Genomic DNA, 25,000 nt, shown 5'->3' with positions numbered 1-25,000 from the left:
AGGAGAAGGAGGAGGAGGAGGAGAAGGAAGAGGATAAGGAGGAGGAAGATAAAGCCAGAGGAGGAGAAGGATATCGACGAAGAGAGGATAGAGGGCGATTAAAGGCCGTGATAGGCTGAGAGAGGCCTGGGAGAGGTGGCGGGAGAGGGGTTACTTCTCTACACGATGTGTGAGAGAGAGAGAGAGAGAGAGAGAGAGAGAGAGAGAGAGAGAGAGAGAGAGAGAGAGAGAGAGAGAGAGAGAGAGACGAACATCCTTAGTAGGTGAGGGATGGAGGAAAGATAGAGGGAATGAAGGTAAATGAACTAGTGACGGAGGAGGAGGAGGAGGAGGAGGAGGCAGGGACTGTTAGGAATGGAAGGGGAGGCCAAATGACTGAGAAATGGAGAGACTAGAGGGAGAGGCTGGGAGAAGCCGTGGGAGGGAGAGGGAGAGTGCGAGAGAAATGGGCATGAAAGGAAAAAGAGAATTCGTGGAAGTGGAGAGAGAGAGAGAGAGAGAGAGAGAGAGAGAGTTGGGAGAATAGCCATGGAAGCAGGGAAAGGAAGCGTGCATGAAGAGGAGTGGAGAGAAAGGATGAGAAAGAGGAGGAAGAAGAGGAGGACAGAGAGAGGGATTAGAAGAGGAGAAAAGAAACAATGAAAACAAAAGAAAAAGGCGTAATACCTTGCTCGGAAAATCCTCTTTTTTACCTTTCTGATCTCAAACACAAACACAAACACACGCGCGTGCACACACACACACACACACACACACACACACACACACACACACACACACACACACACACACACACCACACACACACTTATATATAATTAATCGCGTCTCCTGAAGCTTAAGAAGACTTTTGAGGGTTCAAGAATAAATAATTAAAAAAACATCATGAGCCTCTTTCTCCTTTATGTCCTTTCTCCTTTTTTCTCTTCCCTTGCACATTTTCTTTCTTCATTCTCTCTCTCTCTCTCTCTCTCTCTCTCTCTCTCTCTCTCTCTCTCTCTCTCTCTCAATCCTTAATCCCTTCCTTTTACTTCACATCTCAAGTCTCATTTTTTTTTCTGTCCCTCTTGCTATTCTTCCCAGCTCTCCCTTTAGTTCTGACCTTCCTCTCTCTCCTTTTTATATTCTATTTCATTTTCCCTCCCGTTCCTTTTTTATTTTCCTATTCTCTTCTATTTTCTCCACCTCGACCTCCTCCTCCTCCTCCTCCTCCTCCTCCTCCTCCTCCTCCTCCTCCTCCTCGACCTCGCCCTCCTTAGGGAAACTTTCCAAATATGCCTGGATCTTAAGAGGAAGGCGTGAGGGAAGGGAGGGAGCAGGAGGAATAGAGAGGAACCTTCAGAGTGTAAAAGTATGTTTATGGTTTAGGCGATTTAGGGATGAGTGGGGGAGATTCCATAAAGATGATGGACGATAGAGGTGTTAGTGGAGGGACGGGAAAGGTACTTTATTTATTATTTTGAATGTGTGGCGAAGATGAGGAAGGTAGAGATGCTGCTAGAGAGAAGGAGAGAAAGTACTGTTATTTTGCCTGCGTGAGGTGGTGGTGAAGAGAATACAAGATGCTGGTGGAGGAATGGAAAAGGAAGTACTTTATATATAATTTTGCTTATTATATATCATTTTGTCTTAGTGTGAAGGTGAAGGCAGGAGGGTAGATGAGCTGTAAAGAAGGAATGGAAGGGTATGTCTATATTTCAATAGAGGGACGTAGTTTAGAAAGTTAGCTACATGAAATATGCATAACTACATGTAATTGCCTTTAATGAAAAAGTGATGAGATAAAGAGTGTATAGCAAGGAAGAAGACAGGGAGGATCAATGTTATGCATTGTCATGATTCAATGGAAAATAAAACGCTGTTAGGAAAGAATTTTGCTATGTACAATAAATATAATTGTATCTGTATTGAAAAGGTAAAAAAAAAAAATTAGAAAGTATAAAAATGTATAAAGAAAGGAGGTACATAGGGAGAATTAACTGAAAAGTGATTGTGTAAATACATCTATAAGTGGTGTAGATATAATGAGAAAAAGAAATGTAGTGTAAAATCAAATCAAATAAAGATGGATAATAAAAGTCTTTTGCTGTGATCGGCTTGAAAAGAGACCCGCTTCTGGGAAAATCAGTGTAAGCTACAGTGAACATTACAGAGATAGAGATGGAGGAAGGAAGAAGAAATAATCAGAAAATAGAAAAAAGGATGAAAGTTGCCGCTCTGTTCTGCTGGAAGGACGAATAAGCGTTTAGGTGGAAGGTAAATTCTAGCAAATACGTACAACTAAGACCGAGTAGTGGCGAAGGGAAAAATATAGAAACAATGAATAAAATCAGTTTGTAATGGAACGAAGTAAACTGAAGCAATTATAACTTAACTTTGTATAGTAAAGGTAAAATAGTAGAAATAAGATGAATAGACTAAGAGAGAAAAAAAAATACAATAATAGAAGTAATGACTGTTGTTTCAGATTAAGCTACAGCAAATACAATTAAACCTCCGAAGTAGTGGCGGGGGTATAAAGTGATTATGTAGAAAGGAAAGATGGAAGTAAAGATTGTGTTGTGTTACATTGCGAGTCAAGGCTCATACTAAAGGTGATAGTAAACTGAAGCAGTGTTAGACCGAAAGGATGATAGTGAGTGGTCGTGACAGCGAGGTTAATAAGAGAAGAGTGCTGGGATTCGGTGCTAATACTGTGCGTGTGTGTGTGTGTGTGTGTGTGTGTGTGTGTGTGTGTGTGTGTGTGTGTGTGTGTGTGTAATTCACCACAGTCGTCTGCTGATCACCCAGCCAGTCTTCCTCATTACGGAGCGAGCTCAGAGCTCATAGACCGGTCTTCGGGTAGGACTGAGACCACAACACACTCCACACACTGGGAAAAAGAGGCCACAACCCTTTGAGTTACATCCCATACCTATTTACTGCTAGGTGAACAGGGGCTACACATTAAGAGGTGTGCCCATTTGCCTCGCCGCTTTCCGGGACTCGAACTCGGACCTTCTCGATTGTGAATCGAGCGTGCTAACCACTAAACTACGCGGTGTGTGTGTGTGTGTGTGTGTGTGTGTGTGTGTGTTTGATCTGCTGCAGTCTCTGACGAGACAGCCAGACCTTACCCTACGGAACGAGCTCAGACCTCATTATTTCCGATCTTCGGATAGGCCTGAGACCAGGCACACACCACACACCGGGACAACAAGGTCACAACTCCTCGATTTACATCCCGTACCTACTCACTGCTAGGTGAACAGGGGCTACACGTGAAAGGAGACACGCCCAAATATCTCCACCCGGCCGGGGAATCGAACCCCGGTCCTCTGGCTTGTGAAGCCAGCGCTCTAACCACTGAGCTACCGGGCGTGTGTGTGTGTGTGTGTGTGTGTGTGTGTGTGTGTGTGTGTGTGTGTGTGTGTGTGTGTGTGTGTGTGTGTGTGTGTGTGTGAAATGTCAAAAGTGTCGCTCGAGTAGGTTTTATATAAATTTCACTCCTCCTCCTTTTCCTCCTCCATTATTTCTCCTTCTACTAGATCTCCTTCTTTTGCATTCATTCATTCACTCTCTTATATATCTTTTATCTTCCCCCCTTCCCCTATATATATATATATATATATATATATATATATATATATATATATATATATATATATATATATATATATATATATATATATATCAAATCTTCATCTTGGTGCAGGGCAAAGAGAAAAATACGAACAAAATAAATAAATGTACATAAAAATAAACGATGGAAGAAAAAGGAAAAAAAAGGGAAAAATTCAAACTTGTAGGGAATTTTCATCATGGGAGTCATTTTTCCCCTTCAAAAAAGACAAATTTCCTCACCGGGTGAAGGGGAAGGATGGAGGAATGAATGGAGGATGGGAGGGAAGGAAGAAAGGAGAGAGAGAGAGAGAGAGAGAGAGAGAGAGAGAGAGAGAGAGAGAGAGAGAGAGAGAGAGAGAGAGAGAGAGAGAGAGAGAGAGAGAGAGAGAGAGAGAAAGTAATGGAAGGAGGGAAAGAGGAAGTGATGGAAAGGAGGAGAGGAGAGAAGTAAAGAACGGAAGGAGAAAAACAAAAGGGAGAGAAGAATAGGTCTGAAGTGAGAGGAGAGAATAAGGAAGAAGGAAAAGATGAAAAGGGAGGGAGAATGTGATGGGAAGGAAGAGGAGAGAGAAGTGAAGGAGGGAAGGGCAAAGTAGAAAGATGGAATGGAGAGAAAGATTGAGGAAGAAGGGAGAGGAAAAAAAGAGAGAAGGAATAGAAGCTAGGGAGGGAAAAAACGGTACAGAAGAAGAGGAGGGAGAAGAAATGGAGCAAGGACCATGAAGGGAGCCTATAGTTTGAAGGATGGGAAGAAAGAAAGGAGAGAAGGAAAGAATGGAAAAAAAAAATAGGGGAGGGGGTTTAAATTAAGGCGTGTTTCCTTCTTCCTCACTCTTCCCTTCCCCCAACCCCCATCCTAACGTACCCTAGCCTCACCCACAATAAAGAAATATTCCCACACTCATTTCAAGTCTTACCCACACTCATCCTAGATCATCCCTATTCTCACTTACCCTAATAACTTTCCCTCACCCAAACGTATCCTAGACACTTTAATAATGTAGTTCACCATCGTAAAATTATAACACTCTCAGCCAACACATATCCAAACAAAACCCTCTCTCATCTTTTGTACTACACTGTCTTACACTCACCCTAACACAACATTTCCTCAACCTTAATCACCCTTAGTAACCTTATCCTAACCTCACTTTTGCTCACTCTCACAAACAATACACTTTCTTACACGACCTTTTCTCACCTTTACATAGTCTCATATAACCTTCCGAAACTCCTCCTAATGATTGGAAACAAACAATTAACTAACTTTTTTCCTTTCGTGAATTAATTTTCCTTTTCAGATCCTCATCTCTTAACCATAAAAGAAAAGTTTTCTACTCTTTTGTTCTCTCCTCCTTTGTCTATCAAAAATCAATAAATCTTTCCTCTTTCTAACGTCACCTTATTGTTACCCTTTTTTCTCACCCTCTTCAGGTTCTGCCGGGCCTCTACGTCGGTAACATCAGGGACAGCAAGGACAGTGACCAGCTCAAGACACACAACATCACACACATTCTCGCCATCCATGACAATGCCAGAAAACTCCCATGCAACTCAGTAAGTGCCGCTCTGATCTCCACTAAGACCTCTTGTGGGCGAGCACTCTTTCCTTGGTGGTTCACGCGCCAGGAGGGACAAATGGAGGGATAGTTGTGCTCTGTGTGTGTTTACTGTGCCTATATTGGTTCTTATTCTTCCTTTGTGTGTGTGTGTGTGTGTGTGTGTGTGTGTGTGTGTGTGTGTGTGTGTGTGTGTGTGTGTTGGGGGGGTTGGATTTACGGGATATGGGATCTTGTTCTTTTCTTATTTTTTTTTTTTCTTTTTCTTCTTGTTCTGATTTTCTTCGTTCTTCTTTTATTTGTTTTTTTTTCTTCTTTATTTTCTTCTTCATTCGTGTTTTTATACTTTCTTTTCGTTTTTCTTCTCGGTTTTTCCTTTCTTTGTTGTTTTCTTTCTGGTGTTTTTATTCTTCTTCATTATTATAGAAGATTTTTTTTCTCTCAATCAACAACAAATTTTTAAATACATTTTTTTTTCTTTTCCCACTGTCTTTAGTTCTGCAACTTATAAAAATGAAGCTTAATCTCCTATTCCTTGTTGCATATCCATCCAAACCACATTCACAGCTATTTTTATCGATAAAAAATGACCGTATATAGAAGTAAAGTAAGATCCTTATTCTGAAACGATTTGCTCTCACAGCGACTACTTTCAAAGGCCTCAGAGATGATAAACCGGCTTCTCGATTGCATTTCTCCTGTTAATAATATAGACATCTTGATAATGTCACTATAACCGTACATGTAACTTTGAATATCCGTTTAACTTTAACTACAGGCTTTTGAATGTAGTGGAGGTGCAACAGCAAAATTTTCAGAATATAGTTATAAAAAGGGTTCGTACTGTAGTAATAATAAGCAAATATTTTTAATATCAAATGATGTTTCATCCTTTGCTTTTTTCTTATATATTAACCTTTCTTAATATTCTATCTTTTCATATCATTTCCCCTTCTAACTTCCCCTAACTCGTCCCCTCTGCCTGTCTCTATTACTGGGCTTACATTCCCCTCTCTCTTTCTCTTGAAACTTAGCAAGAATGTTCCAGCATGCTAAGTCTTCTAGATTTCTAACGTTCTTTTCTGTATCCCATGTTATTGTTCCAAATTACGTTTTGCCTTCGTTTCGTCTTTGTCTTTTCTCTTTCGTCTTCCTCTCCTGGTTTACACTTCCCTCATTTTTCGAGAAAGAAACACCTGCATGCTATCGGCTTAATGGCCACTTTTCTTTCCCCTTTGTTCTGTTATTAGTAGTAGTGATGGGAGTGGTACTGGTGATGGTGATGGTGGTGGTGGTGGTGGTGGTTTTGTCCTTTATCTTTCCTCATCACACCTGGCATTCCACACCACCCATCACCACTCAGCCATCCATCTCATACCCCCTCCTCACAACCTCCCCCTCTCACACCATTCCCACCTCAGCTATTCGCCTTAGCAATTCGTTTTCATTAAGTGCCTGTCCTCAGTTTCTCGCCTTTCGCCGCGACGCTTCCTCGTTTCTCGTTTTCTGTAGTTCTTGTCACGGTTCCTCATCTCCTAAACGTCCAAATAGCGTGTCTTTGTGTGGTATCATCCTTATGCATAACTTGATTCTCGTTCTTACGGTCAATTTACTAAACTGACACAGGTTTCACTTTCCTTTCACATTTACTGATTATATACTTACGTTCAATCGCTGTATTTTCTTTTGTAATTCCATTTTACAATCATCAAGAGTCAGAAAAGTTTATTACTTCATAATGATGCAACCTTTTCACTGGTACGACCTCTTCTTAACTTTAATACAAACGCTACAGTCAAAACATCACGTGTGATCACAAAACGCTTAGCAACGAAAACAATCGAGTAGTTTAGAAGTTTCTAATGACGGTGGGATTATCACTTGAGTAACTGAAATGAAGTAATATAGGATGTGCTTTTATTAGCATATATTTGAAAAAAAAAGTGTGTGTCTTAATTTTGGCTCAGTTTTCATATAGGATTGCTGGAACGGTGTAATGAGGCAGGTACTGTTATTAGCAAAGAGCTGCTGAAAAGCAGTTTACCACTGATAATGTGGAGTCGGATTAATGTAATACCAATCTTTATGAAAGGAGATAAAGCTATAATGTAAAATTATAGACTTGTCCTCTTAACTTCAATTGTAGGTAAAATAAGGAAGTCAATAAAAGCAAGGAACATTAGGGCATTTAGACAAACACAACTTAATAAATCAGTTACAGCCTGATTCACGAAGGGGAAGCCTGGTCTTACAATTTTGTAGAGTTTTTACACTAAAGTTTACGAAGCGGCAGATAATGGAGATATAGTTATGACATCGTATACCTAGAATTTAGTGAAGAGTTTGAAAAGTTATCTCATCAGAGGCTCCTGGAAAGGTTAGGACTCACTGGATAAAAAGAGAGGTATTGAGATGAATATGGTCATGGCTATAGGCGATAGACAACAGAGCTGTAATAAACGGTTCTAATTCCGAATGCGGTCGTTTTAGGGCCATTATTGTTTTTGATATAGTGGCATTAGTAGCGATAGTAAATTTGCTGATGACACGGAGATACGCCAGATTTGGATGCCATCGACTTGCAAGCAGATTTGGATTGGGTGAACGAATGGACAGACATATGGCAATTAAATTTTAACAAATGCAAAGTACTAAGCGTAGAGGAAACCAACAGAGTAGGTACACAAAGCTCTGGCATGTTCAAGGTACGAAAAAGATTTAGGAGTCTGTTTAAGAAAAGAATGCAGAGAGACTAAAAATAAGGCAAATATGATAATAGGATTAATTTTTAGCAGTGTTAAAAGGATGAGTCCCGAAGTAATATTAAATCTAGATCATACTGTACGGTTCTGGTCCCCACATTATGGGAATACAAGAGGGATATAGGAATATCAGAAACTGTACAAAGTAGAAAGACTAAAATGATACAGAGGATGAGGGATATTTCCTATGAAACGAGATTGAAGCTGTTAAATTTGCATTCCTTGGAGAAACGTATAGGTTAACCGGGGACCTGACAGAAGTATTTATGTGATGTAAGGGTTATAACAAAGTGGACATAAGCAAAATAATTAGGATCTATAACCAAGATAGAACCAAAAATAATGGTTTCAAGCTTTAAATGAGATAGGATCAAGAGATAGAAAAAATTGGTTTTCAAATAGAGTGATACATGAATGAAGCGGATTAGGTATCATATTGGTAGTTCTAAATCGATAAAGTGCATTAATAGGATGTTAATGATGGGAATAGTAGGTGGTATGTTTATACAGAGACTGATGGCTTCTTGCAGCTTCCCTTATTTTCTGATGTTCTTATGTTTTTGTGTTCCTCTGTCCTTCACAGAATTGTTTCCCATTAGGTCACGGGGACATCAGGACATTTAAGTAACTACACTGGTCATTGTAGGAAGGTGGGAAGTTGTTTACCGTCGCCTTTACAGCGATATTGGATGGAGTTTTTCCAACTATCTCACCTGCTTTCGCTGCTTCTAGTCACGTAGAGAGAGAGAGAGAGAGAGAGAGAGAGAGAGAGAGAGAGAGAGAGAGAGAGAGAGAGAGAGAATATACAAAACTGACCACCTGTGTCTGCCTACACTAACACCAAAACACGAAGAGAGCTCGCGCCATCCCACACACACCTCACCTGACACAGTTACCTGCCCACACCACTCATACTGCATTCACTCCAGCCTACGCACTGGATACCCAACCACTAATCCTCAACCATCAACACGTCTTTATTTCTTTCAGGATAAGGAGTACCTGTGCATTACCGCCTCAGATTCCCCTGGGCAGAACCTCATGCAGTACTTCCCCGCTTGCAACGACTTCATTCACACAGCCAGACTGAAGGGCGGCGCCGTCTTGATTCATTGGTGAGTGTGAGTGGGTGTGTGCGTGGCTGAGAGAAGCTTGGGCGGTGCCGTGGCTATATATAGAGTCAGAAGTCTTCAAGAGGATGCATGTGGTGCTCGTGTTGGGTTTTCATCTTGTCTTGGTGCTGGTGTGTCTGATAGGTTCTCGTGGCGGTGCAGACGTGGGAAGTGGTGGTTAGGTTGGTATGTTTGAGGTGAGTTGCGTTTATCGGTAGTGGTGGCAATGGTGGTAATAATGGTGGTGGTGGTAGTAATAGTAGTTAATGATGACGATGACAATAATAAAATAATAATAATGATGATGATGATAATAATAATGTTTATAATAATAATAATAATAATAATAATAATAATAATAATAATAATAATAATGATAATAATAATGATTATAATAATATAATAATAATAATAATAATAATAATAATAATAATAATAATAATAATAATGATAATAACAATAATAATGATAACAATAATGATAATAGCAATAATAATAATAAAAATAATGATAATTATTATTATCATTATTATATTATTATTATTATATATTATTATTGATAATGATAATAAAAATAATAATATTTATAACAGTAACAGTGATAGTAGAAGTAGTAGTAGTAGTAGTAGTAGTAGTAGTAGTAGTAGTAGTAGTAGTAGTAGTAGTAGTAGTAATAGTAGAAGTAGTAGTAGTAGTAGTAGTAGTAGTAGTAGTAGTAGTAGTAGTAGTAGTAGTAGTAGTAGTAGTAGTAGTAGTTGTTGTTGTTTTTGTTGTTGTTGTTGAGAGAACAACAACAATAAAGACCAACAACAACAAGAACATCAACAAAAACAACAATAACAACAACAACAGCAATATCAACAACAACAGCAGCAACAAACAAATACCATAGGTCTAATTCATAGAAGAAAAATACTAGCTTTCGCAGTAAATGTTCTCACAACACATCACCACATTTTCAAACGCTGCAGGTAAATAATAATAAAAAAAAGTTCCACAAAAGACGTGTTCCTGTGGACAACACGCGGAACAAAGGCGAGAGATCTTTTGATTCACTAAAAATGCAAATTATTTCCATTATTATCACCGCGTTTGATTCACTAAAAATGTAAATGATTCATATCACCATCAAATTTACCTCCGACCACCACTTCCACTGCTAGTCCCCATCTCCCTCTCTCTCTCTCCCGTCACGTACAGTTTGGCGGGCATGTCTCGGTCCGTGACGGTGGCTGTCGTGTACGTCATGTGCGTCACGTCTCTCAGTTGGCGGGACGCACTCAAGGTGGTCCGCGGCGCCAGGAATGTCGCCAACCCTAACGTGGGGTTCCTAAAGCAGCTGCAGGACTTCGAGAGCGACAGGATGGCTGAGGTGAGTGTGGAAAATTTTCTCAGATACTTCCGCGCCGTACCTCCACTACATTCAAAAGGCTCCCTTAACTGAAGTAATATGTATTTAAAGGTGCTTTTAGGGTTTTAGTGACAAATTAACAAGATTTCTATATCACCAACAAAAGAAACACTCCTGAGAAACTTGCTAATCATCTCTGCGGCGTTTGAGAACGATAGTGATGAGATAACAAAGCATTTCATAATACGGGCCTGAGTCCTGGGGGCATTGCTGACGAGTCTTTGAGGGCCAAGAAGAGGTAATGAGGGTTCCTTATTACTGCACTAGAGCCCTTAAACAATGCGTGCTTAGGGGGTGAAAGAGGGGCGATGGAGGACGACTAATGGAGCTAACGAGGAGCCAAGGGGAGCCACTAATGGGATTGGGAGTTTTGAAGGAGTCAGACGAGTTTGTTGACCTAAGGAGGAGGAGGAGGAGGAGGAGGAGGAGGAGGAGGAGGAGGAGGAGGAGGAGAAGGAGGAGGAAGAGATGTTTGCCACAAGAGAGGAAAGATGCAGGTGTCATCTTTCCCATTCGGTATCTCCTTTTCATTTCCTGGGCCAAAGGTGTCCTCGCTCCATCAATTCTCTTTCCTCCACTTCTGTTTCTCTTTCTGCCCTCTTAATTCGTCATTTTCTGGCTTTCTTCTTCCTCTTTCCTCCACTTCTCCACTGCCTCTTTCCACTTGGCAGTTCACTTTCCTCCACACTTGCGCCTTTGCCACCCTTCCTCTTCCACCACTACCACCATCACGACCCAAGGCATGGCATCTATCTTCCTCACCAGCTTCCCTTTCATGGACGCTTCACCACCTCCCCCTCTCCCGTCTCTCTCGTATCTCCAGGAGCGGCGACGCCTCAAGGCCAAATACCCAAGTGTGACCCTGAAGGAGGAGGACGAGCAGATGGCGAAGACTCTTCTCGCCTCCTACTACCACTCCCTCAGCGTTGGGGAAATGTGCGAGGGTAACTGTCCCCAGGGCGTGACGTGTCCCAGGGGCATTTGTCACCCCGCCCGCAGGTGAGTCGTCAGGAAAGGGATCAGAGTGAAGGACAAGAGTATCCAGAATGTGAGGAAGAGCATTAAGTGATGACTGGTGTGAAGTGGAATGACAGGAGGTGATCAGGTTCAGGTTCAAAAGAGGGGCAGTGAGGGATTAAACGAGAGAGAGAGAGAGAGAGAGAGAGAGAGAGAGAGAGAGAGAGAGAGAGAGAGAGAGAGAGAGAGAGAGAGAGAGAGAGAGAAATTCCATCAAGACGGTAATAATTGAGGTAATGACAGAGCAGGGCAAAAATAAGTTCATGCAAAACAGGGAAGACAGACAAAAAAAGTTATGAGGGAAGAGGAAAACGAAGGGAAATGAGGAAAGAAAGGATGAAATAGAGAAAAGCATGAGAAAAGCAAGTTTGATATCACACGGAAACAACATCGACCTTCTCTTTAACACGGAAGGACCAAACAACTTTAACTAGCCTGCGTAGTGCATGTATGTGTAACTGTGTGTGTGTGTGTGTGTGTGTGTGTGTGTGTGTGTGTGTGTGTGTGTGTGTGTGTGTGTGTGTGTGTGTGTGTGTGTGTGTGTGTGTGTGTTTGTTTGTGTATGTGTGTTTGTTTATTTGTGTGTGCGTTGCTACTTGTGTATGGCTTTTATTATATGTTCTATCACCTTCCCTCCCTTCATTTTTTCTCCATTTTTTTTTAATCAAGTTCCGTATATCCCTATGTGTTCCCTTTATGTTCCCTGTGTGTATATCTGTTCCCGCCACGAACCAGGTGGTCCTCCTACCTACCATGTCATGTGTGTCTCTTTATTTAGTTTATTCAGCCGCTCCTCGACCAGCAAGCCTTCGGGGTCGACCAAAAAGAAATGAATTTAGACCAGCCATGGTAGTATTTTTTCTTCTATCGTTTCTTTCTTAAGTATTCACGGTTTTCATGCAACAGCACTGAGCACCGCCAGGGTATAATGTCACCAGTAGTCAGCACTGTTAGCTGTAAACTGCCTTCAGTGGCCGCTTCTTTCTACTCAGATGGTGACACTGAGTTCAGCTTCCAGATAATGTAAAATATTTGAGTTTGTGAGACTTTCTTGTGCACGTGTGTGTGTGTGTGTGTGTGTGTGTGTGTGTGTGTGTGTGTGTGTGTGTGTGTGTGTGTGTGTGTGTGTAAGTGGTTATGTATATTATCTGTTTATCTGTCTGTGTGCCTGCCTGTCAACTTGTTCTACTTTTTTCATTCTCTCTCTCTCTCTCTCTCTCTCTCTCTCTCTCTCTCTCTCTCTCTCTCTCTCTCTGTCTGTCTGTCTGAGCATTCTTGTTGAATACTGAGAGAGAGAGAGAGAGAGAGAGAGAGAGAGAGAGAGAGAGAGAGAGAGAGAGAGAGAGAGAGAGAGAGAGAGAGAGAGAGAGAGAGAGAGAGAGAGAATAGAAAACAATAAAAAACAAACTATATAAACAAAGATAAGCAGACACTGACAAAACACAAGTGAGCTTTTGTAAATCAATTAAAAATAAATGAATAAATAAAATAGTTGAAATAATCAGTTCATCAAATAATCGCATAAACACGCAAATGATACGCTCTTTTGAAATTGTATCCTTTTCCCTCCTTTTCTTCCCTTTCTTTTCTTCTACTTTATTACTTTTATTTTCATTTGCGAATTTCACAAACAAGGAACGAGAAGGTACAAGTGTCCTTGACCGTGCCGAAAACAGACAACAGACAATATTTACCGGTGCGATGATACACAGCGCTAAGTGAAGAGGAATCTAGGACAGAAAGGAGCAGTGTAGGCAGTGAGACCGAGGGATTTGCAGGTGGTGGCAGAGGTTAGACAAGGATGAAGGATGCGTTAGGTTGACAGAAAAAGAGGAGAGAAGGACCTACAAAAGAAGAATAAGAGAGGGGACAGGCGGGTGCAGCAACTCAGTACAAACAGCAGGAGCCGCAGCAACAACAGCAGCACGTATCAATAACCATAATAACAAAAAAGTCAGGAGAGAGAGAGAGACTACCGCACTACCAAGCTATTGTGTTGTGTAATTGTCATTTTCATAGTTTTGTCACGTCCTTCATCCCCCTCTTCTCCATATTCCCCTCTGCTCTGTCCTAATTCTTAAGCCTTCTCTCTCTCTCTCTCTCTCTCTCTCTCTCTCTCTATATATATATATATATATATATATATATATATATATATATATATATATATATATATATATATATATATATATATATTGTACAATTTTGTAGAAAAGGAATATAGTACATATTATACTAAATGATATGGAGATCTTATCATCACCCCACAGCCCTCCACACAATTGCATCTAATCACACCTACCCTGCCATCCTCACCATTACTAACACATTCGTATTCATCATCATCACCACCTCCACCACCAGCCTCCTCAACATCCTTGTGACTCGGCACCGCTTTTCTTTCTTTTCCAACCACCCAGGGAGGTGTGTGGCACTGTGGTGTACTTGACATTTGGAATGAATCTTTACAATAAACCATATCTAAGGAAGATGTTATATGTGTAAATGAAGATGACTAAAATAGAAAGATAGAAGACGTGCATAAAACTTTTCAACTGCCTCTTCTCCCCACACCGCTGACTCTCCTCTCATCCTTTACAGAACCGGCCTCTTCAGGAGAAACTCCCGAGAGAGTTCCGGGAGCAGATCATCCAGCCCATCAAGGCGATCCTCCAGTCCCAGCTCAACATCGTCCAGCCCTGCCACCTCCCCTGTGCCCCCGCGCCGAGCTAGCCCCACCCCACCCTCACCACTCACTCGGCGCAACAGCAACTCCTCCCCACAACTCACGCCTCCTCAGCATGGATCACCAAACAACCAGCGTGGCTCCTCGACAAACCGCTCCTCCATGCAGGCCTCATCTCCGAGTTCTTCCCCAAAGAGATGCTCCTCTCCTTCCAGTCCCAAGCGTGGATCTTCTCCGGTTCGCTCTCTCAACTCTTCTCCAAACAGCTCCCCAGCAACATCCCCGAAACACGTCTACACGCCGTTCATTTCCCCAAGAACCACCTACACGTCTCCACCGGGCTCCCCAAAGCGCTGTCCCTCTCCTGTAGCATCCCCCAAGCGATCCCTCTCAGCGCCTAACTCTCCCCAACGGACGGTCAAGAAAGCAACACTGTCTCCGCGAAGCATGCTGAGACAATGCTCTCTCTGGCAACACTCCATCAAGATCAATGGAGTGGACAGCAAGTCAAAATATATCTCTGGTCTCGTTGTCGTTGATGGTGATAGAGAGTTGACTCAAAAGGAAAAGGAATTGCTCAGATCACTGGAGGAGAAAGGTGTTCCCATTCGACAGCTGAGGCCGGATTCGGTTGGGGGTCCACATCTGTCCAAACAGACGTCCCTGCCTCTCCAGTCAACACAGGAAAAGTCACCTACCTTCCATCGTCCACTGCAAAAACAAACATCACTCCCACCACAACCCAAATCCTCCTCCCATCCTTGCCATCCCACCGTCCTCGGATCCTACTTACAGATCTATCGGCAGTCATCCCTTCCTGAGGAATGCGAAGACCATACGGACAACACCATCCCCTCTTCAGACCAGCAGCTGTACCGCTGGATCACACGACAGTCCCAGCCACCTGAGCCTCTGCCTTGCCCCTATGATGAGCTCTTCCGCCAGGCATCACTCCAGGAGTCCAGGTACAAACCAAAATCCTCACCCTTAAACACCAACCAGATGGCGTCTGAGGAGAAGAAAAACAAACACAATGATCTCAAATCCGGAGAGAAAGAAGAGACCCAGAACCTCTCGAGGCTTGCATCTGACAATCAAGTGGACAAGACAATCAAAAGATCAAGTGAGAGAGACTTAACTGTGTCCAAAACCAGCTGTTCCAAGGACCTACCAGTCACACCGGTCACCATTGTGACGCCTGCCACGCCTACCACTCCTGCCACACCTGTCACATCTATATCCCCCATCATGAGCACAACATCTACGCCATCAACATGTATTGATCCTACCACGTCCAGTACATCTGTAACCCCTACCACACCTATCACATGCACTACACCTGCCACATCTATCACATCCGCCACCACCACCACTTCCACAGTTGTTACATCCTCCATATCAACAAGAACAACTAACAGTTCAGACACTTCCACATCGGTTGCCTCAGCTAAGCCCACAAAACCAGTTGTTTCTGGCACCCCTACCAAACCTCAGGATAAATCACAAAAAGAAAAGGAGGTGGCAAACACATCACCCAAGAAGCGTGCAGCAGCAAAGAATACATCCACAAAACGCACGACTACACCACCAATACCAAGTCAATTAAAACAGAAACAAAGCACTTCATCAAAGTCTTCCTCACAGTTGCCCAAAACCAAAACCATTCCACCACTCAATAGTGACCACGAGCAGCCGACACAGGCAACAGAAGGTGATGGCGAGACGCAGCTTCCTCAAGGCAAGGAAGGGAAATCAGTAGTTACCATAAAGGAAAATCAGGACTCGAACATTCAAAAGAGACACACATCTGAATCTCCTACAAGTTCGAGGTCTACATCCCCACCAAGGGCTCACAGTAAGCCAGGCTTCGCTATGAAGCAAGACGAAGCGAATTATCCCCGAAATAAAAATGACTCCATCACAAGCGAACCTTCAAGAAAAGATCATAAAGAAGCTCATCCAACAAAAGATAATAAGCAAGCCACACCCTTAAAGAAACGAAATTCATCACCTTCTATGAAGCACGATTCTAAACCAGTTTCATCTATGAAAAAAGAACCAAAACCTGGGTCTTCTGTAAAGCAAAATACAGCACTAGATTCTTGCTTAAAGCAGGACAAAAAACCTGGCTTCCCTGTTAAACAAGACAGTCAGTCAAAGTCAGATTCTACTCCACTCAAAGACCGCGAACAAGAAAGTCCACTGAAGCAGGACAACAAGCCAGGAACTCCAGAGAACAAAGAACGTAAATCGGATTCACATTTACACAAAGAAAGTAAACCTGAGTCTTCCTTAAGTACGAATAGTAAACCAGGAGCTAGCTTAAACAGGGATCTTAAACAAGAGTTTTACGAACAGCGGAGCACCAAGGCAGGGAACTCCCTAAAGGAAGACCATAAGACAGAATCCTTCTTAAACAAGAATCAGAAACCAAAGTTTTCTTTAAAACAAGACCAAGAGTCAGATTCCTCTTCAAAGCATGACCAAAAATCAGATCGTTCTTTGAAAAAAGACCAAAAATCAGATTCCTCTTCAAAGCACGACCAAAAACCTGATTCATCTTTAAAGGACCAAAAATCTAATTTCTTTTCAAAGCACGATCAAAAATCTGAGTCTTCGTTGAAGAAAGATAAAAAATCTGATTCTTCATTGAAGCAAGACCAAAAATCATATTCCTCTTTAAAGAGAGATAAAAAATCTGATTCATCTTTAAAGAAAGACCAAAAATCAGATTCTTCCGCAAAGCAAGACCACAAATATGATTCTAATTTAAAGAAAGGCCTGAAATCAGAATCCTCTCTAAAGAACGAACACAAATCAGATTCTTCTTCAAAACAAGACCAAAAATATGATGCAACTTTCAAGAAAGATAAAAAATCTGATTTCATTCTAAAGAAAGATAAGAAATCAGATTGTTCCTCAAAACAAGACCAAAACTTTGATGCAACTCTTAAGAAAGATAAGAAATCAGATTATTTTGTAAAACAAGACCAAAAAACTGATCCCTGTTTAAAAAAGAAAGAGCAAAAATCTGAATTCACTTTAGAAAAGGATAAAAAAACTGATTCGTCATTAAAGAAAGACCTCAAATCGGACTTTTCAATAAAGCATGACCAAAAATCAGAGTCATCTTCAAGTCGAGACCAAAATTCTGAGTCTTTAAGGCATAATCACAAATCAAAGTTCCCCGTAAAACAGGACGAGAAGCTGGATTCTTGTTCAAAGCAGGACCAAAAGTCAGAGTCTCCTTTGAGGCAAGAGAAAAGCTCAGAGTCTCCTATGAAATGGGACCACAAACCTGGAACTCCAATGAAGCAGGAGTACAGGTCAGGATCTCCTTTAAAGCAAGAATTCAGGCCAGCATCTCCCCTGAAGCAAGATTACAGGCCTGGATCTCCTTTAATACAGGACTACAGGCCGGGATCCCCCTTAAAGAAAGACTCGAGGCCAAACTCTCCTAGTTTTGGTCCAGTAGTAATTTCAAGACCTTCAACTCCTCTGTCTGCATCACCGCCACCACCAAAACTGCCACCACCACCACAGTCACCCAAGCGTTCTGGTGTTCGTAGGAGAGGCAGTGCTGCTTCTCTGGGAACTGATGGTCGTCGAACCCAGACCAAACCTGAATGTTACTCTCGGAACAACCTTCCAGATTCATATCACCAGACACCCTCACCCCCCTCACACGCTCCGCAACAAACCACCGGAAACATCGGTCCACAGGCGAGAAGTCCCCTAAAACAACCAGCCAGACCATCAACACCTATTCAGGAACAACCACGGTCTAGTCCTCCGCTTCCTGCCTCGCCACGCCCATTACCTTACTATCATAATCAGGTAGACCAGCCAGCCTGCCCTCCCTGCCTACCTATCCAATCTCGACCCCGTGCCTCTCTGGAACCTTTGACATGCCCAGCTAAGCCGCCATCCAGCACCCTAACTTCTAATTCAAACACAGTGACGCAGAACTCTATGTCTGAAAACGGTGTCTCTCCAAGCACTGAATCTTCCAAGCCAAAGTTAAATTCCTGCCCTCCTCGCCAAAACAACATAAAGCAGCCACTCACAGACACCCGTCCGACTCCAAACGTAGCCCATCAAGCATCATCCGTGATTCCCCAGCCTACTTCAAAGGCCCCACCTATAGACACCCGTCCGATCCAAAACACAGCTCATCAAGCACCATCCGTGATTCCCCAGCCTGCACCAAAGGCCCCAGCCACTAATATAGAAGTCAAAGACAATGACTTTCAAATCATTCACAACAAACAAGACGAACCTCCGTCTTTTCCAAGAGATAAAGAAGTAACTGAGACGCTTCCTATTAGGGAATCCATACACTCCTCTGCAACTCCTCAAGGCAAAAGTTTTCAGAATTTTCACGAACTCTTTAAAAAATGTTCAGTGAAAAATCAGCAACAAACAGAGAGTTCTCTACAGACTGCTTCGTCTATGAACTCTGAAACACACCAACAAACATTAACTGTTCAAACATCACCAGGTCTGCCCTCTAAGTGACGCCAAAGTTTCTCAATTCAGCGACGACTGCAGTCTGCCTCACTCGCAGTATCTGCATAACCATGCATGTCATTCTTAAATACTATCTGGAGTCTCAAACAAAACACTTTTTGCAGCCACCACATTTTCTAGGTGGCAATGGTTCTCCACAGAGCGCTTTCTGGCCCTTAGGAAGGAAATTCGAATTAACACGAATTATTACAGATTAGCACAACGTACATGCATTAATGTTCTTGGTGAATTTACTATGTTATGCCACAGAACAAGGCCAGCCCATGAGCTTTCCTTTAACCAAGCACAAAAGAACATTCCATGTGATATATTGTGAACAAAACCTACCTGGCCTCTTTGAAGCACTGTTGCACGTCATGGTGCCCAGAGCCCCCACGCCGTGGTGACCCTTGATATATGACAAGAAGAGATTGTCCAGACTCAAAACTTTCAGTGGTTTACAGTGATAAATGCATCATGTGTATCTGGAAACTGAATTGTGTTATCAAGTGACATTTCGAAATGAGAGACTATGAACAGAGTGACTCGTGCACATTTGCACTTCTCTTATGAGTCATACAACAAAGTAATTTTAGAGTTAAAAAGTATTTATGCAAGGCACGCCAGTGCTCCATGCTGGAACTGGCGTGGCCTTAAGGGTATCATGATTGTGTGGAGGAGAATTCGACACCACTCAATCTTGGCTCTAAACATTAAAACACAAGTCAAATTTAGTTCTGAAAGTGTCATGAGTTATTTACTGAAGGAAACAACAAAGTCTTTAGCTGATGAATATCCTCTTCACGCCGATACCAGATGATATCGAATTTTCCTCAACACATGTAACCTTGACCCTTTTCATCTCTCACGATTACGGCTCGCTATATCTCGCCTGGTGGCGGTTTTCCACGCCCAGGGGTGAGTCATGGCGGCTGGAATAGGAGAGAAAGCCTGTTCTTGTGTCTTTGAATCACAACGCACAAATCATCAACATTGGAAGGTCCACGAGACTCTTAAACAACGCTAAACAACTCAGCCCGCGCGGGTCACCGCACTTCCTCCAGCCGGGTCACATCAACAGGCAGTAATTGACACTATTTGTCCCTCCACACCTGTCCTTGGCCCCGAACTCGACAGGAGAGCAAGCTTAAGGTCCATTTTTTAATCCAGTTCCTATACGATTCTCAGCCGTGTAGTCTCCGCTTCTTAAAACGCGAAGGCTTAGAGGCTGTGGTAGTTTCCTTACCTTAGATCACCTGCCCTCCCTGCAATAAATCCCGCCCACCCACCAGCCGGTGTTAGGCACATACTATTGCTCCCTCTCACACCAAGGTCCGGGACCCTGGCGTGTTCTGGGACAATTTTCATATTCTGCTTGTTCTACTGATACTCTAATAGGTGCTCTATTTGGTGAGTTCCCTTCTGCCATTCCCTCTCCCTACCTCTTTCTGGTTTTCACTTCTCATTCTCGTCTTCGTAAGCACTTCCTCTCCGTCCAAGTGTTCAAATTTTTCACTTCGATTTTTCTCATGTTCCCTTCTTCATTTTCCGTATCGTAATATCTCTCTCTCTCTCTCTCTCTCTCTCTCTCTCTCTCTCTCTCTCTCTCTTAATTGATTAATTGTTGTTGTCCCTGGTTTTCTATGCCACATTTTAACGTTTTCATCTCTCTCATCCCAGGTGGACCACGACCATCACCTTCACGAACTACCACCACTCTCTCAACCTACCTCCACATTACTACCCTCACATAACACTGCTTCTCATTCTCTTCCTTCTCTCGTTACTACTGCTACGGATACTACTGCGCTTGCTACTACTGCGACTACTACTACTACTACTACTACTACTACTACTACTACTACTACCACTCCTATTACTACTACTATCGCTATTATGACTACGATTCCTACTACTACTACTACTAACACTACTACTACTACTAAAATCACTATTACTACTGTTCCTTTTAGTTCTACTACTATTATTAGTTTTAGTACTTTTACACCTCACCTACTACTGCTACTGTTGCTATTATTGTTGCTGCTATAGTTATTATTATCAATCTTACTATTACTACTAATCCTTCTACTACTACTACTAATCATACTACTACTACTATTACTGCTATTACTACTACTACTACTTCTACTATTCCTTAATATTACTTATTACTTCCTACTACTACTACTACTACTACTACTACTACTACTACTACTACTACTACTACTTCTACTATTACTACTACTGCTTCTACTAACATTACTACTACTGCTGCTGCTGCTTTTCCTCCTCCTCTTCCTCTTCCTCCTCTGCTGCTGCTACTACTACTACTACTGCTATTACTATTGCTACTACTACTACCACTGATATTACTGCTAATACTATTACAACAGCAACAACTATTACTGCTACTACTACTACTACTACTACTACTACTACTACTACTACTACTACTACTACTACTACCATTGTTGCAGTTGCTGCTACTACTATTACTATTACCACTACTACTATTACTGTTACTACTACTACTACTGCTACTCCTATTATTGTTGCTGCTGCTGTTGTTGTTGCTGCTGCAGCTGTTACTACTGCTATTTCTACTACTACTGCTACTACAACTATTAAAACTATCATAACTACCACCAACCTGCCTACGATGGTTATCCCTTCAAAACCACCACCACACCACCACATCACCACAAACACCGCACCACCACCACTACCACACCCACTTCACCTCACCTCACCCATCACCACCGCCACAATCACCACCACCACGACCACCACCGCCGCCGCCGCCATTCTCAGTGTGTGTACCATAATTAAAGCTTCACCCTCCCCTTCATTCACCAATCATTTCAACTGTGATAGTGGCTAGGTAAGAAATTTTTTAACGATCATGTTATTTTGCTACATTTTACCGTTCATACTGATCGCTTCGCCTCGCCTCGCCTCGCCTCGCCTCTCCTTTCTCCTCATCCTCTTCCTCCTCTTACACCCTGACAATTCTCGCTACTGCCAGGCCCGCTCAGCTCATATGACTTAAGGAATTCGCTTGTAATATAACATGCCTTACCTGAATGCATATTTAGAGAGCGCTACACCTAGGAAATTACAGATTATAATAATAATAGTAATAATAATGATAATGATAATAATAGTAATAACAATAATTATAATAACAATAACAATAACAAAATAACCAGCCTCTCCACGTCAGTCAGAAAAACTACCGCGCCCTTAATCTTTCCCCAGGACCTTCACGCACCCCTTACACCGCCGTAGCACCGGGCAGCCGCAGCAAGGTTCATATTTTGAGACACTGCTGTCTCATCACGACTAGTTTCCAAGGCAACGGTGATGATTAGCTAGATTCCCAAAAGTATTTTCCTGTAGGTAAATAGCTTAGATATGTTAATATGCCATTACAACCGTGAATACACTCTTAAAAACAGTTTATTTCAACTAGAACCTACTGAAGTAGTGATGTGACACAGAAGTGTTTCAACATGTACCCCTGAGAAGCTCGCCAGGCAGGCTACGTTACGCTAACCGCTATACACAATTCACAAAGGAGATGAGAAGCATTTTGCATCTTTACCATTACCGTAAGAAAGTCAACCCTCGCTTAGTGATCCAGATAACTCGACAGACACAGTAGCCGTTTCACTTTCCCTACGGGATGCTCCCTCCCTGCTGCTTCTCATTCGTGCTTGTTATTATAACTTAAAGAGTGAGGACGCGTGCCCCTCTTTACCCTTCAGTTTCACCTCGGGTGGCAAAGAGTGCGAATAACCTGAGGCGCTTGTCTTGGTCATATGGCGGCGTCACCAGACCTCCCAGTAATCATGGTAACGATAAATTTACAACTCATATAGTGTGACATCATGACACGGAAAGCTATTGCATCATCAACCATAAGAATTTAAAAGGTTACTATAAGATTCTTTCCTGTTAGTGAAAATTTTAGTTTCGAAGTAGTGTTTGAATCCACTGCAATTCAAAGATGGTAAGAGGAAAGAAAATTGGAGATTAGCCGCCATGCAAGCTTTTATATCATTAGGAAATTAATTGCTATACGTTACAAGTCATTTCTTGTAGTTCGGTTATTGTTTAATCCTAATGCAATTCAGAAATCATTATATGACGAATGCATTGAAGACAAGACTGCCTAGCCTAACAAAATGCTACAGTGGTGTGCCCGAGGTACTGGCAGTCTAGCATGAGATTCAGTTACGTTGTTTGACGTTCCCTCGTCCTCGTCACCGTGGAAACAACAAGTCTCAAGCAAATTTTTTTTCAATGGAAATTAAGAGAGACGATTATCGAGTTAATTATTTTTTATGTTATGCAAGCATGTGTGTGTGTCTGCAAGTGTACACACACACACACACACACACACACACACACACACACACACACACACACACACACACTGATACACCTTCGCATTCCAACACACTACTAAATTCCCGCTACCGCTGCATTGCGCCACCACACCTCTATTTGGTGGCCGGTTTTGTTACTCTGTGCCGTGTGTTCGTCTACATAGGTTAGCTTTCTCTCAATCACGTGCCTTTTTTGTACATTGGAAACACCGTCAGCGACCTGGACACGTGTTCAAAATATCATCGAAAATGATAAAATCAACGGAAATACGTGCTCTCTCTCTCTCTCTCTCTCTCTCTCTCTCTCTCTCTCTCTCTCTCTCTCTCTCTTTACCTGCCGACCTACCAATCTAGCTACCTATCTATCTATCTATTTATATATTTACCTCTCTACGTATGTACATATGCACTTATGTATCTCCCTTGCATGACTTAACACTTTCCAACAGAGATGAATCACGTTCTTGTACTTTTTTTTTATAGTTTTAATACAAAATCTGACAAGCAACGACACACCACTATTGTATACTACGAATGTACGAACATAACAATTCCTTGTCATTTTTACCTGTTTACTCTTCATTGCAAGATACGTACTTTCTTTCCAATGGACACCGGTTTGACTGATGATGTGTTACATTATAGACTGGTGCTGCTTGTGCCGTGATTAGAAATGCTGGTGATACGGAAGATGTGATGTTTGAATTGTGCTGTGCTGTACTGTGCTGTGCTGTGCTGTGCTGTGTTGTGCTGTATTGTGCTGTGTGTGTGTGTGTGTGTGTGTGTGTGTGTGTGTGTGTGTGTGTGTGTGTGTGTGTGTGTGTGTGTGTGTGTGTGTGTGTGTGAGCGTAGACAAGAGTGAGTGATGGTTACATACGGATAAGACAGAAGGGCTAAAAGAAAAGATGTGTGCAATAGAAGATTCGATGCAGGCAAGTGAAGTGACAACAACGGGTTCTCCTATCTTGTCTCCCTGCAAGAGTCTTCAGTCTGTGCTACAGCATTGAGTAACACTTGTGATAATATTTCGCGGGAGAAATTCAGCGATGACAGCAGTACTGTGTTGTAAAGTACATGTTTCTTCTCCATATCAAAATTGAGGTATGCTCTTGAAGGTGCGGGGATCTTGCCTTGGTGTGTCCCCCTCCACCCCACCAACCCCGCCTCGTCAGCCTCTGAGGTTATTCGTATTTTTCTACTTTCACCCTTGAAAGACCTAACCATATTGATTTGTGATGTCAGGATGTCCTTGATTAGGTGATTTGAACTGTTGATATTGTTAATGTTGACATTTTTAAAGTTTATACGTACAAATGCGTGACATATCCTTGTTACAAGCATATATACATAAACATTTTATCATTTGTAAGAAATTTAGTTGCACAAAATAGATATGCGTCCAAATTTATGCATTGAACAATACACATGAGTGACTTGTCTAGCACATCACAAGGGTTCCCACAAGCATCACCCGCACGGCGGAGTGCACTCATCTCAGTGACTGCTTCCTCGCCACTGGCTTTGTGAAGCACGTCAGCACTCAGCAGGGTTTCATCTGGGATAATTTAATGGCCTCATTCGATAATATATCTTAATAAAGATTTCGCAGACAAATATAAATTTATTCAAGCGTATTAGAAATGTTTCTTACATTGTTTCTCATTTAGTACAAGTGTGTAACTTCAAAATTATGTTCAGCAATATTATAAGACGTTTTATTGACGTATGGCATAGGGATACAACGTAAGTCATAATAAAGCCGTTCAGTAATAATAGTCGAGTGGGGAAGTGCCATGTTCCCCTCGCTATGAACTTGCGTCATTCACTCAGAGCGGAAAGTTCTCATGTTCCGCCCCCGTCCAATGCGGGCCGTGCTTGTGGCGGAAACTATTGTGAATTTAACACACCATCGGCTTTTTCTTATTATTTATTTTTTTTAATATGCGGA

The 25,000-nt window shown here is 42.1% G+C and overlaps 1 protein-coding gene across 2 annotated transcripts in view; it reads left to right on the top strand.

The window, feature by feature from the left end:
• Positions 1 to 20,792, top strand: part of LOC123506093 (serine-rich adhesin for platelets-like) — a 55,660-nt gene extending 34,868 nt beyond the window's left edge. For both annotated transcript variants that reach the window (XM_045257959.1, XM_045257960.1), the window contains 5 exons: positions 5,037 to 5,159; positions 8,914 to 9,038; positions 10,236 to 10,407; positions 11,270 to 11,445; positions 14,065 to 20,792. In XM_045257959.1, coding sequence (XP_045113894.1) covers positions 5,037 to 5,159; positions 8,914 to 9,038; positions 10,236 to 10,407; positions 11,270 to 11,445; positions 14,065 to 18,667 — 5,199 coding nt within the window. In that variant the 3' untranslated portion in view covers positions 18,668 to 20,792. The remainder of the gene's footprint in view (positions 1 to 5,036; positions 5,160 to 8,913; positions 9,039 to 10,235; positions 10,408 to 11,269; positions 11,446 to 14,064) is intronic.
• Positions 20,793 to 25,000: the final 4,208 nt, after the last annotated feature.

Source organism: Portunus trituberculatus, chromosome 19 (assembly GCF_017591435.1).
Source record: "Portunus trituberculatus isolate SZX2019 chromosome 19, ASM1759143v1, whole genome shotgun sequence".
Classification (NCBI taxonomy): Eukaryota; Metazoa; Arthropoda; class Malacostraca; order Decapoda; family Portunidae; genus Portunus; species Portunus trituberculatus.
This window is presented reverse-complemented; position numbering and strand designations above follow the sequence as displayed.